At 34.0% G+C, this 17,792-nt stretch overlaps 2 protein-coding genes across 5 annotated transcripts; one reads left to right on the top strand and one right to left on the bottom strand.

Moving 5' to 3' along the window:
- Positions 1–836: 836 nt before the first annotated feature.
- LOC107925734 (villin-2) lies at positions 837–12,575 on the bottom strand. 4 transcript variants are annotated; one of them, XM_041105146.1, is made up of 24 exons: positions 12,424–12,575; positions 10,855–11,001; positions 10,483–10,582; positions 10,269–10,337; positions 9,927–10,163; positions 9,601–9,778; positions 9,312–9,444; positions 8,153–8,312; positions 7,912–8,074; positions 7,736–7,836; positions 7,486–7,644; positions 6,123–6,191; positions 5,986–6,054; positions 5,741–5,878; positions 4,629–4,757; positions 3,943–4,093; positions 3,750–3,760; positions 3,533–3,673; positions 3,321–3,446; positions 2,650–2,712; positions 2,033–2,158; positions 1,847–1,948; positions 1,387–1,642; positions 837–1,306 (listed from the first exon to the last, which is right to left on the bottom strand). In XM_041105146.1, exons 2-24 carry the CDS (start codon positions 10,908–10,910, stop codon positions 1,158–1,160), a joined length of 2,886 nt encoding a protein of 961 aa, XP_040961080.1. In that variant the 5' UTR covers positions 10,911–11,001; positions 12,424–12,575; the 3' UTR covers positions 837–1,157. The 4 variants fall into 4 exon arrangements, with proteins under 4 accessions (XP_040961080.1, XP_040961084.1, XP_040961083.1 ...); XM_041105150.1 differs by having other exon boundaries at positions 837–1,303; XM_041105149.1 differs by having other exon boundaries at positions 10,855–10,987; positions 12,424–12,572.
- A 2,336-nt stretch (positions 12,576–14,911) lies between these two features.
- On the top strand, positions 14,912–17,583 carry LOC107925806 (uncharacterized). The gene is made up of 5 exons (XM_016856524.2): positions 14,912–15,147; positions 15,246–15,441; positions 16,043–16,374; positions 16,634–16,700; positions 17,575–17,583. The coding sequence occupies exons 1-5, from the start codon at positions 15,074–15,076 to the stop codon at positions 17,581–17,583; spliced, it is 678 nt and encodes a 225-aa protein (XP_016712013.1). The 5' UTR covers positions 14,912–15,073.
- Positions 17,584–17,792: the final 209 nt, after the last annotated feature.

Raw genomic sequence — 17,792 nt, 5'->3', positions numbered from 1 at the left:
TGAAATTATGATTATGATCCCTCTACTATGTTTAAATTTAGAATTTAATATTTATACTTTATTTGACACAATTTGATTATTCTATTTTTTAGTTAGTTCAAATAGTTGATTTTTTTCTATTAAAATGTCATTTTTGCAGTACAATACTCAAGCCCAAGTGTCCCGACAACTATTTGATGCTCCTAAAAATATTCATTCTAAACTTTCATACTGAATTTTTTTTTTTGTATTAGAAAGTTGTACTTATCGTAACGAAATATATATATTTGTATGTGTTAGAAAGGTGTTCTTAATAAAAATTCACAACATCATTTTAATCAGAATAGTTAAGGAAATTAATTATTTAGACCAACTAATGTGATTGATAAAATAGATGACCAAATCATGTCAAACTAAAATATATATTAAATACTAAACTTTAGCAAAGTAGAGGGATCAATATTAAAATTTTACCGTTATCTTATAAGGAAAAAAGAAGAAGAAAAAGACAGGTGTGATGACAGAATCACTTAGTACCTTCTTTTTATATAAATAATTGTTGAAATTCTAAACATTGAGGTAACAAATTATGTAAAAAAAAATAAAGTACGAAGAGTAAATATTAAATTCAAGCATAATATAATGATTAAATCTTAAATTTTATCTCATATTGACGTATATAAACAAATTTTTAACAGTAGAATTGGATAGAATTTTTAATTAAAGGACTTGTTTGCTCTTTGATCTAAAATATATAGATTGATTTGCCCACTTTTTGAGTAGAAGGGACAAAATGCAATTAGACTCTTAATATAAGGGCCTTCATGGTACTATTACCGCAAATCATATAATATAAATTAAAGTAAACCCAGAGAAGACATATGAGATACATTGCCAAAGAAATCCAAGAATGTTGGCCTATGTGTGAGCGACCCTTAAAAAAGGCAGTGAAACTAAAAAGAAATGGGCAAAATAACTTGACACAACTGAATTTATCAAAATGACAAATGCAGAAGACCTTAGACAGAGCAATCCAAGCTTCTTATTATATTATATACCAAATGAAATCGATTTCCTGGCGAAGTGGTAGCGAGTTAGAATGCGAACCTCGAAGGAAGTGCGCAAACCAGTGGAGGTTAATGCTCATTCTCATTCTGCTCTGTCTCGTCCTTCGGTTTTCAATCTTCCTTGTTGGTTTTAGCAACCTCTTGAGAATCATCAGCTCCAGAAGGGTTCGCTTCACTCAAGTCTTCCTTATTGGTTTTGGCAACCCCTACAGAATCATCAGCTTCAGAAGGGTTCACTTCACTTGAGTCTGCATCAGCTGCTACATCGAAATGATACTTGTGGATCAGCTGAATTCAATGTTTCCAAAAAAGATTGTCGAAAGAGTACAAGTGTTCTTACTAGGTGGGGAGGTTACTGCAGGAGTGCCGCTAGTGGATATTGAAGGTGATACATCAGGCGATTGTTTCTTCTTTTCAGCAGTAAGAACCGCGGAAAGAGCAGCTATGGCTGCCGCTCTTTGAGATCCTCCCGGATTAGACCTGACAGGCTTTGGAGCTGAGGTTTTGGTTTCTGCTGATGGATTAAATGAAGCTGCTAAAGCTGCTAAAGCTGCAGCTCTTTGTGTAGATCCACTTTGATTTGAAGGGGAGCGTTCCTAGGTGGCAATAATGGTGCATATCAAGTATGTTAAACTTGAAAGCAATGTACACTATAATGAATGGTCTGAATTCTCGAGAAAACAGGCACAACGAACTTCAGTCATAATCACCGTGTAAGAAAACAATATTAGATTTTGACGCACGCGCGCATACATACACATATACAAAAAAAGAGTTTAATGGCATAAGAAAATTATTACCAGAGTGGATGATTTGCGAGTAGCTGATTTGAATGCATTAGTTAAGGCAGCTAAAGCTGAAGCCCTTTGAGTAGGACCCCCTTGGTTCGCAGTGGTCTTTTCCTGTCTTGGCAGCATGATTCCAACGATCAGGGAACTGGATTAGTAAACAAGTATCATCATTTATTGGCATAAGCAGTTTATTACCGGAGGGGGTGATTTGGAAGGAGATTTATTGAATGCTGAAGTTAAGGCAGCTAAAGCTGAAGCCCTTTGAGTCGGAGCCCCTTGGTTCCCGGTGGTCTTTTCCAGCTTCGGCAGCATAGATTCCAACTATAAGAGAACCAGATTAGTAAATGAGTATTTTCGTTTTAAGAGAAATAGCATGATTGTCTTCACATAAGATCTAATATCACTGTCTTAATTTACCAACAAAGACTACAAGGACCAAAGGCTACTACTAAGGGGCAGCCGATACTAAAATTCAGTGTCATCTGTAGCAGATAATATTAGAAATTGATATTAAAACTTTGCTTTAGGCATAATGCCGAGAAATTTCCTCTTTATGAATTAAGTTAGCAACAAAATGCTAATAGAAAAATGGTTCTTAATGTCCACAATGGATAAGAAAAAGCTTTTAACGCATTAAAGAAGGAATACGGGTTATAACAGGTTTCGTTCCATCGAAACAAATTCTGCTTCAATAAGTTATGTTCCTTGCAATTGCAAATTAACTCCCATTTAAATTTTAGGAACCGAATTTCACTTGATAAACTTCATCGACCGAAAATTTCAACTTCATGTGAATTAAAGAAAGAATTCACCTCTGCAACTTGGCTTGGCCCAAAGAGCAATGCCAGCTTCTTCTGGTATGAGTTTCCATACACCTGGGTTCCAGAGAGAACATCTAAGTATAAATATTAAACAGAGGAAGTTGAAGGCAACACACTTGAAAGGAACAATGAACCGTGTTAGTTGAAGAGCTTTTAGCATTCAAAGAAACAACATAGGTACAATAAGATTTTCAGTGTGTATAGAAGTATCGGTACTTTTTCTCATTTGGGGTACACTGCAAGTGACAACAATAAGGTAACAGTGATGTTATTCAAGACACAAGAATCTCTCAATACCATGAATTAAAATTTTTAATAATTCAATGGTGCTTTCTTAAATCCAATGCTCATTCTAGTCAACTCCCTCTTTCATTTCCATCATTAGTTAAATAGCCACCTAATATTATATTTGAAGGCTAAAGGTCTGATAAATTATTACACAGGCTCTACAAGAAAATTGCATTCAAACATTTCATGTTAAAAAGGATGGAACTGGTTTAAACCATAAGGGTGGCATTTTCTCAACATTCTGTTTTGCATAGACAAGCTGAGAATACAACTTGTGATAATATTTCTGATTGATAAAGACTAAAGTGGTCTAGCAATAAATGAAGTGAGAGTAAAGGATAGAGTAGAAAAATTCCATTCAGGGACAAACATACAGTAGCTCGGTTGGGATCCCATGAAAAGAATGTTGTGAAAAAGCAGGGTTCGTTTCCTTCAGTAACTTTGTAAAGTGGAACCTTTGGAGACAAACCATCTAGAGATGAAGCCCTGTCTATATATTCCTGCAAAAAAAAAAAAAACCTTCCAAAATGAATAATGAGCATATCGGAACAATAACATGACAAAGGAACCAATGTTTGTTCATCACCTGACCAATTTTGAAAACATTTTCCTTTTCTTTGACATTTACACATTGACCAACCCAAACAAACACTTCAGCACGTGTGTCAAGTATTAAAATATCTTCTGTCAAGAGATCATCCTGAGAGAAATTGTAGACTTCCTCCACCTGCAAAAAATAATGTAAACTACATATTGAAGACACTGGATACATGTAAGAACTAGTTTCAGTTACATAAACTCACCTCAAACTTTCCTGTGGCATCCACGTGGAAACAGACAATCATGGAAATAACAGTTAGAATGGTAATATGCTTCATTAATAACTGAGGGAAGCAGTAAAAAGTCTTAGAGCCCAAATTAGAAAATAAAGCAAATCAAGTATATGAATAAGACGCAAACCTTTTATTTATTAAGAGAGAATGTGAGCAAACAAACCTTTTTTATTAAGAGAGAATGTGAACAAGTGGGGATCCCTGATGGTCTCAGAAGATTCTATTTCGCTGGTATAACTTTTTTTCCCTCCAAGTGCAAGCCAGAAGGTATTGCTCTCTTTCCCTTCTCTAGCACGCTTAAGAGCAACTCCAGGCTAAATGAAAAGAAAGATTACTAGATGATTCATTGACATGGGGAACGGAGTTGTGTGAAAGATAGGCATTGCTACTATTGATTTTATAATTAATTGCAAATCACAAGCTTAAAGCCAGACGTTATGCAAAAGATGAAACTGAACCAAGTGTTTGAGTATATTTTAAGTTGTCCCACTATATATTCAGAGGAGATTAAAAGTAAAAAAATGAAAGGGAAGTTTCAGATACCTATATAACTAAGTCTTAAAAAGCAGAAAACAGGTATAATCAGTTAAAGAACTGTGGCCAAATGAACACTTAACTGCAACATTCAACTCAAAAGAACTATAATCATTTTATAAGAATTAAATCTTTCCATTTAATTGATACAAGTTATATAGGCATATATCACTGTTATAATACTCTGTAGGAACCTAGATGCTATACCGTAACTCTATCAGGTCATCACCAGGTTTCTAAATAAATGCATGCGTTTTAATCTTGTGTCACTTTGATTTGAATCCCAAAGTAAACAACTTTCTATAAAGAATCTACCTCCAAAAATGCAGCAACTTTAGCAGCTAATTGCTCCTGTTTACGGGTGCTTTGGTTTCCATGCCATAAGTAAATTGAAGATCCAGATTTCAGGAGGAAACATTCTGCTGAGTTCAAAGACGTTGCTACCTGAACAGTAATTGTAAGGACAACGAGGTATTGCTGTTAGGATATAAAAAGAATAGATAACCTTGCTGAAGGCATACAACAACAAACTGCAGGAATACAGTCATCACTGCACATTTGATCACATAGGTGTAGCTTGTATCTTGCTATTAGTAAGATAATGGAGGGAGAAAAATTTTGCCCTTTTGGTCCCTTTCTGTCCTTCAACATCCACAAACAGGTTAGGGACACTTAAACCAATCCCAAGTCTTTCATATTCCCAGGTCTTGAGTTAACTGAGTATTCTTTTAGCTGCTTCTTTTAGTTATAAGGCCTCCAAGTTTTAAACTTCCTTGATGAAGGGAAGTTTAGGCTTCTCTATGTTGCGTCCTAATTGATTACATTAACTGGTTTGACACTCATAAAGTTAAAACTTTCTCAAATGATAAAAATCTTCATTTAGCATTTTCAGTATTCTATGTCATTAATTCTGCAACAAAGCTAGCAATCCAATTTCTCTTATGAGAAATGAGAACTAAGAGTGAGATCGCTTGGATAGATAAATAATGTCACACAAAAATTACCATAAAATTTAGTAAAACGATAGAAAATGCAACATGACATTCAACTAGACAAGTTAATTCATGGTAAAGAACACTGTCAATCATATGACCACGGTCAGAGACAAGTCTGCACAAGCAATACACTGAATACCTTTTCATGCGTGACTTTGACAATGAAACAACATAATTCCCCACAACTTCAGATGATAAAACAGATAGTTTACATGTGTACAAGTCAAAACTTTCAATCAAATTTCTCAAAATCAAAGAAAAGTTAAACTGCCAACTCCTCACTGCAAACTGAAAAAAGGCAGTATATGGTGGCAACAGGAAATATTAGGATCTAAAAGTAGTGGCATACAAGACAAAATTAAACTAGACATTTGAATGTAAGTTATATGAAAACACATTCATGCATTGGAAGTTTAAACCAACCAAACATACCGCATCAACTTGCAATACTTTATTATTGTGTGTGGAGGTTCCAGATATGCGAAATAGAGCAACACGATCTGCTTTGTTGGTTTCATCCGTCAAGCCTTTGTCAGCAATACTCTTTTTGTAACCAGCGCTTAGACCACCCTAAATAGTATTCATAGGAAAATTGGTCGATAACCTCCAATTTTGAAAAAAAAAAATTCCAAGAAATTGGTAATGAGATTCTAAAACTTTGAGGTAGAATTGAATACCTTAAGGACCACCATAGGTTGAAAAAGTGTGATGAATTGGGGTGGCTCTTTACCTTCAAACACTCGACCCTGAAAGAAGCATCTATTAGAAACAAAAGCATTAGAATCATAGTAATCAGCCAAATTTAATATGATACCTGAACAGGCCTCCCCTTATATGAGTTAGAAATTTTAGTAGCCAGCTGATAAGCCGTTTTTTGGTCCTCCTGAATTGAGAAATATACTTACTTTTAGAAAGTAAAACTTTTTAGCAAGAATTACTCTCACTATAATTAAGTCCTTCACGTTAACAATGTGACTCCGCAACCACCTCTCTCTTCTATGCAAAGAACATGAAGGAAGGGAGCTACAAATGGGAAAAGTATAAAGCCAAAGCAGAGAACATGCCGAACAATGTAGGTACTGTCACCACTATATAAGCTAGAAAAGAATTCACCATATAAAGAACAATAGATTATAAGGAATATGTTAAAATTCTCAAATAATAACATTGACAAGAAAAGGGAACTTGTTGCAAAAAAAGAAAAGAAAAGAATTATATCTATAAACAAAAAATAAGAGATACTCTAGGTCACCAGCAGAGATTCAGTGATTAATGGTCATTTTCATTGGGAAAAGGTATAGGAGCTTTCCAATTCCTTATTCTTTTTAAATTTCATGTAAGAGATTTTATGTTTTTCATTTTTGTTGTGTCATCTTCAGGGTAGAATGGATACTGTGGTGATACTGACAGTTCCCAGAATGGATGTGGATCTATGCCTTAATTTTCTTAAATTTATCTTCTTTTATTTGTTTAATTGTCAGTAATCTTAATTCCCAGACAATAGTTGTTCTATTTTGTGCGATGAAGAAATTCTCCCTACTGTTCATAGCCATTGCAATGCGTCCAGATTAGGGACTCCCCTAAAGACAAACCAGTTCCAGCATCAATTGTAGCAATCGAAATTATAATAGGATCCCTATTTTTTACTTTTCCTCAGTTATTCTTGACTTAAACTGAAGTGATGCACTATTGTTATATGCATTTATCGGCGTGTTCACTGTTTACAAAGCCTGATCTTACATTTAGAGAATCCGATAGTTGCTAAAAAATTTTTACCCTCCAGCAATGGTTCAATTTGCAGGTGCATTAAGATCGACTAGGGATTAAATCAATCGTGCCTAAGATTGCCTAGATAGAGTAAACCAGCTGAAAAGAGAATAATTAGGTGGATCCCTGATCCAGATTATCAGTCCAAGTTTATGATTTGGATGAAATTCGGAAGTCAACTTTTAAATTTTGTTTTAGGGGGAGGCACTAATATAGGAAGCATCTCTATTATTCTTTCCGTAATGAGGAGATCACCTTGGCAGCACTCTAGTCTGTGTTATTTAACATCAAATCCACTTTTTCAAATTGTTAGGTGGAAAGCAGGTCTATCATGAAGAAAAATTTGAAAATGACAGAAAGGGCATAATACTTGAGTAGTTTCCAACCCAACTAGGAACTGTGTAAATTACCTCAATGCTATCCTTTCCAATCCAACAGCAGAGAAAGTAATCTTCTTTCCTCTCACCTGAGTGGTAGGAATAAAGCACAATGTAGCAGTCTCCACTGTAGAATTTACCAAAATCAGCTTCTGGCAATGGCAGCTTGGCCCCGTCATTAATGTACCATACCTGAAAAACAAGCAACACCATACTCATATATATAGTTAGTGTCTTTAAGTCCAATACCAAAAACCAACTAAAAGCAGACTATTCACTCGACCTCCATCTTTCCACCGTCTTCAAGCAAAGCTGGAACTTCTTCAACTACTTGAACACTTTTAATTGTTCCCTTGGCCCCAACTCCTTGTTGCTTCAGAAAAGCTAGCAGTAGAAAAACACCATTCAATAAAGTTAACCACAAAATATGTTATTTGTGACTTGTTTAAGGGGTCCTACCGGCTACTTTTCCTTTTCCTTTTCCTTTTACTTCCTCACCACCAGGAGCTGTAGACCCTTCTGGCCAAGAATCAAATTTGGACTTGAATGAATTGTTTTCATAGCCTTGGATGACACGGGTTATGCGTGCTGTTTTTGCTCTATTCTCACCAGTAACAAAGTCCTGGAGATAAAAGATTAGGAATGAGAATTCATATTCTTTAAATACATGAAGAAATCAATGCTATGCGTCTAGCTATACCTCAGCAACTCGACTGGCAGCTTTTCTGACCTCTACTTGTGTCACTCGTCCAACCCAAACAAAAACCTCAGCACCACAGTCTAGTAGATAGCATTTATTGTTTCCGAGAAGGCCTTTTGATAGTTCACCTTCTACAGGCTTCATCTCACCATCAGTTATGCTACAGGAACAAGATGATTCCAAATTATCAGTTAACAAAGGCATATACCTTTAAAAACAATGGTAATAATAAACTAATATTAACTAAACAACCTCAATCAGGGGTGCCTACTCATTCAAAATGCCCCTAAAGAGATGCTCTACCAGAAAATCTAACCAAAGAAAGTTCAGTTCATCTATATCAGAAATAATAATGATGACCATATGAAAATTCTTAATGCTGTTTAGCAAACAATTTAAAATAGTTCTACATAAGAAGGCTTATCATATCCGCTCAAAATATCTTTTCCCCCCTTTACTTTTTGAATAATAAATACAACAATTGATTTAGAGTGTATGAACTAAATAATTTAAACCTTATCTTTAATGCTGCCTCATGACTTCAGTACAAATCATAACATTCTTGATAACACACTAAAGAATCTAATTTTAGATTTCTGGCAGAATAAAGATGACAGGTAGGAATTCCAAAAGAACATGTGAGAAACATATGATGTTTAGCAGATTAGATAAAACTAAAAAGGAGTTTTTGAGTTTGAAAAGTAGATAATAGTTTTAGAGTTGGTTGCTTTTAAACTTACAAGGTTTCACACGTTCACAGGTTGAGATTTATGGGTAGATATTAGCCAGAAGAGGACGGCTTCATTTTAAGAATTTTTATATTAAAGGTAATAGATTAAAAGTGAAATATGAGGAAGCTTAAGGATTTCAAGTACATAAAAAGAACATTTGATGCGGTCTTGCAGCAATGAAAAGAATGAAGGAAGTTATGAATGTCTTCCAGAACGGTGAACAGTTTCTTGGCTTGATTGCTTAATGTTATCTGAGTGCAAGAGGTTGGGGCTACAGGCTTATTAATTTTCTTGCAATCACTAAGAAACTAAAGTACTGTTACCAACATATGAATAGCATGCATTGTCTTAGCTTCTAAATTTTAGACGTGCCAAAATCTTCATTTCACTGGTAGCAGAATAAACAGAAGACACAATTACAGAATTACCTATAAAGTTTAGTAGGAGTAGTCTCTGGAATAACATCATCTTCACCTGTAGTCTTCTTGTTTAATGGAGCAAAACCACCAAGGAGGACCCAGAACTCACCAGAGTTTGACCGAGTATACAATTCCCCATCCTCTGGCAAGGTGAATACATTTATGCATATACAAGTTAAACTTGATAAAGTGCCAGCTAAATAAATAAACCTTGCACGCAATTCAATTAATACTTCTAGAGAAGTAGAGAAGCCAGAGTAAGAACATTGTTTATTACTATAAATCAACGCATCCTTACCAACAATCGCAACACTACATGTACCATCATGATACTTTTCCTTTAAAAACTGAACAACTTCCAATGCCTTCGCCCTTTCCTGAATATTAGAATTTACACCATTGAATTGATAAATCTTATTCCGAGTGTCCAGGATAAATACATCATCATGGTTCAGTGAAGACCGAGCAAAAGGAACCTGCACCATCATAATAAAAATGGTATTTTTTGAGATCTACAATAGGTCTCATGTTAAAAACCTTACAATTAATTCATGAACCTTCTCTTTCTTTCTTTATTTTTTATCCATATTCATCAATCATTCTTATGTAAAGAGACTCTGCTACCTGCTTCAATTTCACAACCCGTTTTCCTCTGCAGACGTATAACCGTGCCTCGTACTCCTCTTCTTCAGGCTTTTTAAATCCCGAAGCAATACCACCCTCCAGTGGTATAATGCAAGGTTTAAAGTATGACAAAAATTTGTCAGATTCATGACCTTGAAGTTCCCTGTGCTGCACAGCACGCCCTCCTAGTACTGCGTCTAGCTCAACAGTTTTAATAGCAGCTGTTAGAGCTTCGTCCTGCATGTGCCGACACCATCACAAATGATGTTTTAGTTCGTTTGGAGGTACATTTAAATCCTCAAAAAACTAAGAAAAGTAAAAGAAAATGAAGCAAAAGCACACCTGACTGGTATCTTTCCCGATCCAGAAGTGTATGTCATACAGATTTGAACCACCCTTCCCAGGTGTTGTCTACAAAAAATATAGAGAGAAAGCAAATGAGACACACAAAAAAAAGGGGCAATGATTCACCTTATATGATTCATCCAGGCCCAGAAATGCATGTCGTGGGCTTGCATCCACACAAGAGAGAGCAAGAGGGAGAGAGAGAATGCACCTGTAAGACAATGTAAGAATCCCCCATGTAGAATTCTCCATAGTTAGACTTTGGCAACGGAACTGCCTGAAAATTCTCAATACGCCAGATTTCAATCCCGCTACAAGATGTCAAGTGCAACAGCCTTAAGGTAAAAAATTATTGGGACATATAAGCAACATAAGCACACATCTTAAAAGGAAAAGAAAGCCTTTGTAGTATCTTTTTTCTTTCTCCTGCTGTGGTTAGAAGAAGATGAAAAGAACTTAGTGATCAATTCCAGTCCCGCTTATCAAAAGAAAAGAAAGAAAAAAACAATATACTCATTAAAAGAAAATGTAAAAAAAAAAGTACATAACTTCACAACTTATATGCCCTTCATTTTAAGGATACGGTTTCTGACCCGCTCCTTGAAATGCAGGATCCAAAAGTTTTACAGAGCTAGACATTTCTCAGAGTTTTTATTCGTCAGTGTTCCTTAAGCAAAAATTGTATAGCTCAACACGAGAATCCAACCTTCAGCAGTCTGGAAGTAAGAAACTTACAAGAGAAAATACAGGTATCAGGTCATGCAAGGAAAAAAAATTAATTTGCAGTGCAAAATAAAAATAAGACAATCTTTTTAACCAATGCTTACAACATTTTAAGCAGTCTAAAAATATGTTCCTGTTTCCCAAAATTGTTATTAAGCAGAAAACAAAAGAAATAAGTTTGGCTTTTGATAACAGCATCATTCGAAAAGAAATAAGTCCTAGCTTTTCACAATCTCCATCAACAAGCCAATATAGGCAGCACATAGGTGGTCCAATATTAAGAAATTTCACACAAACTGCATGATCATTATATAATGATCCCTTTATCGGAAAAAAAAAAGAAAAAGAAAAAGAAGTAGCCTAACAAATTGCCAAAAGACAATTATATAAATAGCAACTTTTCAGCCTGAATAAACATGAACCGTTTGTTCTGTCCATGCAGCTAGCATTGCAGGATTCAAAACATCAAGATGATGTTCCTATAATTAGCATTACAATAAGAATTTTTCATTGAAGTAAAAATAATCATCATACCCTATACGCACTGGTTTGCCAAGGTCGCATGATTCAGAAATTGATAAACTCCTCTATTGTCCTATTCCTTAAACCAATAATCCATCATTTTCGTACTAAAAGTCTAAAATAACAAAGAACCATTTACCCTACGATAGCCTAGTCTCAAAATTTGTTTGCAGTTGTTCCAAGCTCTTAGAGAATTCCCTCTTCAATCTTTCTCAAACCGCCATGCTGGGGCATAGATGCCCCCCAAAATGGTAAATATGTCTTTTAGTCCCTTTGAAGTTTATGAAATTATACATTAATATAATGGTAAAATTCACTTTGGCTCCCCCAAAATTTAAGATTCGTTTCTAACCCCTCCTAAAGCAATTTTCTGGCTTAGCCCCTGCCGTTACTGCATCCTAGAAATCACTCATAATAAGCACTCTGAGTGAGCATTGTACTGAAATTCGCTAGGCATCAAAGGATTTTTAGCACTAGCGCGGTAATGCATTAAAAATTACGAGAAAAATATGAAAAGTTGACATCAACAACAATTCAAAACGAAAGCTAAGGTTTCCTTATCTGTATAATGCTCATTAACAGTAAGAAATCAAATCATTTCCCTAGCTTTAACGATATATAAATATATTTAACAAGAAGCTTAAAGACAAAAAAAGTGTACGAGAAAGTTATGAAAAGTTGACACCAGTATCATACATGATTTAAAAAACTACAAAAAAAGAAACAAAGCCCATTAAAATGAAGACAAAATAAAGCATACCCAGAAGAACAAACATAAAATCAAACAGGAACAAAATGAATATCCAAATCAGTTATAATCTAAAAGAAAAAGAAAATCAATTCAATGACCTTTCCCTTTATCACACAGAAAAAAGAGAAAAAAACTTAAATAGAAAGGGAAAGATACCTTGACAGAGAGATATTGAGTATGAAGAAGGGGAGAAACAGAAGAAAACAGAGCTGGAAAATTTTTTTTATTAAAAAAAGGTTAATTATTGCAGTTTTTTAGCGTTGGGTGAGTTCTTATTTCCAAATTTTATCTAATAATAAACATTATTATTTAGAATTGTTTTTGAGATTTGCAAAATGTGAGACAGAGAATTGCTTGAATGAAATTATAATGGTGAAGCGAGATTAGAGGTTTTTTTTCCTTCTGTTTCGGTTACTGTTTGGATGGTGGGAAAATATTTGTGAGAGCTCGAGGGAGTGGCGATGTTGTTATTTTGGGCAAAATATGGCACTGGTCATCTTATGATTTTAGCTTTTGTCTTTTCCTTCCATTTGTTCGGTAATGTACGTTCATTTCAGTTATGAAATGGATAACTAAGGCCGAAACCATGGGACCGGACAGGCCCAAACAAAACAAGGGCCCACTTCCGACCAAACAGCACAAAGAGCACTCACCGTCCCCACCAGGCATTACAAGTACAGTTTTCAGAACCAAATTGATAGTTAAACTGGTTAGGTCTTTAGTTTATTCATCCAACTGTTCAATCGAACTATTTAGTTTAACTGAATAAATTATTAAAAAATTTATAATTTTATTTTTTTTAAAATGGTTCAATTGATTAAACCACTTAATTCGATTAGCCCATATCAACTTCGAGATTAACCGATCCAATAAATTTTTCTGGATCGATACCCTAGTTGGTTTCAGTCCATCCAATCTAATTTAAACAAACATGATTCAACAAGCTCAACCAAAGAGAAAGGAGCACCACGTTCTACCATCGACTGACTCATCTTAAGTAGCCTAAATTATTGAAATAGGAAAAATCCACAACAATTAAGAGCAAAGATTCACATGTTTTTTTTTATCTTTCATATCTATCTTATAATTTATATTTGAGATTTGTAATTATTTTTTCTAACAATATTGTCTCTAATATTTGAATTTAAGTTCTTCTCTTAAAACTGCAATATCCAAAGATTAAGGCTCAAGTTCTATTGACCCTTATCAAATTTGTACTCGAAAAAAAATCTTACGATATAACGAGCTTCGAGTTAATTAAAGAAACACTCAAAGCCAGTCATAAGTAATTTACTAAGAGTGAGTGTAAATTAATAGAATGTTTAGTGAACAATTCATTAAAAATTCGATTTTTGCCCGTTTATACTAGTTTTTTAAGTTAAAGAAGAATCAAAATGAAATAATATTTTGGAACTCATTTATTAAACAAATTGAACACAAATAAAATATTTTTTTATAATTCATTTATAATCATAAATAAACTCGTTGATATTCATTTAAAATTTATCTGGTAATCCATTTTGATGCTAATTTAAAATTCACTTATTTATTATTAATAATTATTATTGTTTGTATTTTAAGTTTATTTATATATTATTAATATTTATGTTTAATCATATTATATGTAAAAATTAAGAAATGTTTTTATGGTTTAATATTTATCTCAATTTATTTGTATATTATTGAAGGGGAATTAGACTCACTTTGAGAGAAAATTTTGAAGTGCTGTTTAAAGAGCTAATGGATCCCTCAACGGTGAAATTATTGTGCTCGAAGTGTTTATGCTCGCTTTTATCCCCAGGTTTTTACCTCTCGACTTCGCGGAGAGCTCTCAACAGATTCACGAAATGGGATTCAATTTGGGGGTTCAAAAATCGATACTTGACTAAATTAACTAATTAAATTCAGGTCAAATTGTGTAACCCATCTCACCAAACGAAAGCAAAAAAATGGGTCTTTTTTTTTAAGTAAAAAATTGCTCTACCCTACATATAAAGGTCATGGGTTTGGATCCCACCAAAGCCAAATGCTCACATTTCTTTGGTGGAAGAGGCGCTCCTACCCTGTGAACCTTTTGAGGGCTCTTCGTAAAGTTGAAAGACAAAACCTGGAGATAAAACCAAATATAATTCCTCTATCGTTGAGGGTTCGTCGGCTCTTCAGACAACATTTCGAAAATTTTTCCAAGAGTGAATCTCACCTCCCCTAAACATATATTATTCATAAATAAATTTTAATTATCATGAACATATTGGTCTAATGTTCAAGAATTATAAGTCCATTTAATTTAAACTGCTAACATAAACACGCATAAAAGAATACCAACAAACCAATAAAGCCTTGACTTTGTTGGCAAAGGCGGAGATCCTGGGTCTTGACCCACCATGTATAAATTATATACATGGATTTTCGAGTTTCACCATGTACAGTTGTTATGTGTGGGTTTTAATATAGCTCAATTTCTTTGATTCTATTTTGTGATTACTCGAGTAATCCATGTTGTAATAATTTGATACAAGTCTAGTTCCAGTTTATTTAATTCTATTTTATGATTACTCGAATAATTCGTATCGTAATAATTTAATACTTGTGGTCACTCAGTGTATTTATTTTCTACTTGTAATATTTAAAAAAAATTACCAACACAATTTTAAATTTCTTTAACTAAACTGCACTAACATAAACTTAAAAATAGCTCTACAACCTTTCTCTAAACTCGCAGATTATCAAAAGGGTCAGATTTGAGTGATTTTAGAAGGAAAAAAAAGATCCAAAAAATTTAAACCAGCCCCGCCAAGATTCAAACATGGCTACCTTTCCATCCCCGGTCGAACGAACTGTGGCTTCAGCTCTTCTCCTCCTTTCAACTCAACCTCCAAAGTAAAATTCAACGAAAAATTATTCAAATGCTAGATCAATTGTTTTTTTGAATTTCATTTCCATGATACATTTGCTGTTCTTTTTCTTTTTTTGAAAAGGTTGACGATCGGTTGTAGTGATGGTGAGACGAAAGGAGAAACAAGCATGAGCGAAGAAAATAAGTTGAGATTGATGCCTTCGAATGAATCCGAATCCGGCAGTTCCTCTCTCACGAGCCATCAGTTATCTTCACGTAAGCAACAGAAGCTACGGATCATCGCAGCCGTGGCTCGTTGCCATGAGTTCAAGCTCAAGGTTTCGTTGCCTTACTCTGTTTCTCCTCTTTTCGCTGTATTATTTTGGTTTTTTGTTTGTTTTACTTCAATTTCTTAAGTTTTTATCAAATTCAATTGATTCTTCTTGTTTTAGTTGCTTGAGCTTCAATACTCTGTTTGGTATAGTGTTTGGATGATATTTGAGATGCTGAATTTGACTGTTATTTCCTGCATCTGAAAACGTAATGATTTAGCAAGAATTTTGTGGTATGATCATTCACTCTGAGATAATAATTCAAAATTCAACCAAGTGAGATCGATCTCGATTTCTCTCAATTTGTTTTTAAATTCAAACCTCAAGCTGTTGTAGTTTCTTCAATGTTTACGTTAACTTTTCTTCTTTTGCAATTACTGGTTATTTTGAATTTATTTTCTCTGAGCATCGTATATGAATCGTTTTATTATGCTTTGATTGCAATAATATTCAACTTACTCTTGATTATGTGCCTTTGATTTATGTTTTCACTCTCGTTGGATTTTGAATTTCAAATTTCGATTCAATATATCTCCACGATCAGTTCAAGTTTCTTCGTAATTTTTCAATTCTCATTTTTTATTCTAAATTCTATGAACTCTCGCAGGTGGTGAAAAGGAGACGCTCGAAGATCTGCTGGAGCTCCGATGACCGGAAAACATCATCCTTCAAGTCATTAATCTCACGAAACATGGCCACGGCTGAGACGACATCGTGCTTGTCGAGCAGCTCAAGCGGCATCTCAAGCGCGCGAAGCCAACCTAAAAGTACGACGTCCAAAGCTGAGAAAATACAAAGGAAGAGGCGCATCGGCGGCTCCAATCACATGCGCTGCCGAGCCGAAGCCATTTTGAAATTGCTATCCGGCGGCTGCTTCGCTGAGGTTAACATCCGTCGAATGCTCGGCGACAGTCCAGACACTAGCAAAGCCCTTCGAATGTACACTCCTCTCCTTTTCCTCTTATTTGCCACGTGTCACCACGGTATCTCATCGACGTGTCTATTTTTAGTAAGTACGTTAGGTGCACAAAAAATCGCAGTCTTTGTAAAATACGAAGTTATTTAAGATCTAACGGCTTGAAATGCATCTAGAAAACTTGATCGGTGGATCAACTTGGTAAAATCTGTGCCGTCGATCATAGAACTTTGACGAATTAACGGTGGAAGATCTTGCTAATATAAAATTATTTGCATGCAGGTTGTTAAAGAAGGAAGAAGTGAAAAGGTCAGGAACTGGAGGGCAAAAAGATCCTTATATTTACACGGTAACTATTAATTAATTTTGATTTTTATGCTATTATTATTATTATTATTATTATTATTATTATTATTTTGGTCAAATTGTTTTTTTGTCCTTCTACCATGCTTAATTTCGAGATTTAATCCTAAACCTTAATTTGACAGTTATTGATCTCTATTTTTATTTTTATGGTGTTATTAATTAGTTCAAATAGCTAAATTATAACGGTGAATTTTACCTTATAACACTTTCAAGTCAGTATTTTAACCATATTTAGACTAGACATTTTGAAAGTAGGATCAAATTGTGTTAAATTAAAATAAACAAACAAATTTTAAATTTGAAGATAGTAGAGGGCCAAAACTACTAATTTAACCTAGATTTTTTAAACTTTGGCTGGATTTATTATTTTAACTTAAATTTTAATTAGAAATATAATAATTTTTTAGTTTTCTAAATATTAAAAGTAAGACTTAACCTCATGGGATCAAGTCGAGCTTAATTCCCTTGTGATCTTTGTTATCTAAGAGTTTTAATTTTTAATTTCCGATTAGATATATATTATAATTTAATTAGAATTTAGGGATTATATTTAAGATTAGATCTATTGCCCGGCTAGACTGCAACTTAAATTTTTTAAAATAAATTTCAAAGCTCAAGTTGAGACCAAGATTTATTTTATTATTCATATCACTAAATAATTTTTAAAATTTATATATTTAAATTAAAAAACATTTTTAAATTAAATTAAATTAAATTCAACTGATTCGAAGCGAAAAACTTTTAAACTTAACTTAAATAAGTCTATTTAGGCGAGTCTATACAACAATGTAAAAGTCTATTTAAGCATATAGTCTAAGGAAATGGATTTTTGATATTACCCACATTGTTTGTTGCAGATTGCATGAGAACGAGCTTCTAGGATGGTAGCTTGAATTACCCGGCATTTGTAGGTTGGTCAACTAATATTTGCACTAGCTATATCCAGGTAAATTCTGGGCCAACCGATACGTAAGAACTATATAATATGAAGAACACAAAGAATAGGTATTGATATACTAATTACCTAACATCTTAGAATAGATTAGTATATATAAAGCTAACTCTATCTAAATTT

This window comes from Gossypium hirsutum, chromosome D11, assembly GCF_007990345.1.
Source record: "Gossypium hirsutum isolate 1008001.06 chromosome D11, Gossypium_hirsutum_v2.1, whole genome shotgun sequence".
Classification (NCBI taxonomy): Eukaryota; Viridiplantae; Streptophyta; class Magnoliopsida; order Malvales; family Malvaceae; genus Gossypium; species Gossypium hirsutum.
The sequence above is the reverse complement of the archived record's forward strand: the minus strand, read 5'-3'. Positions and strand labels throughout refer to the sequence as shown.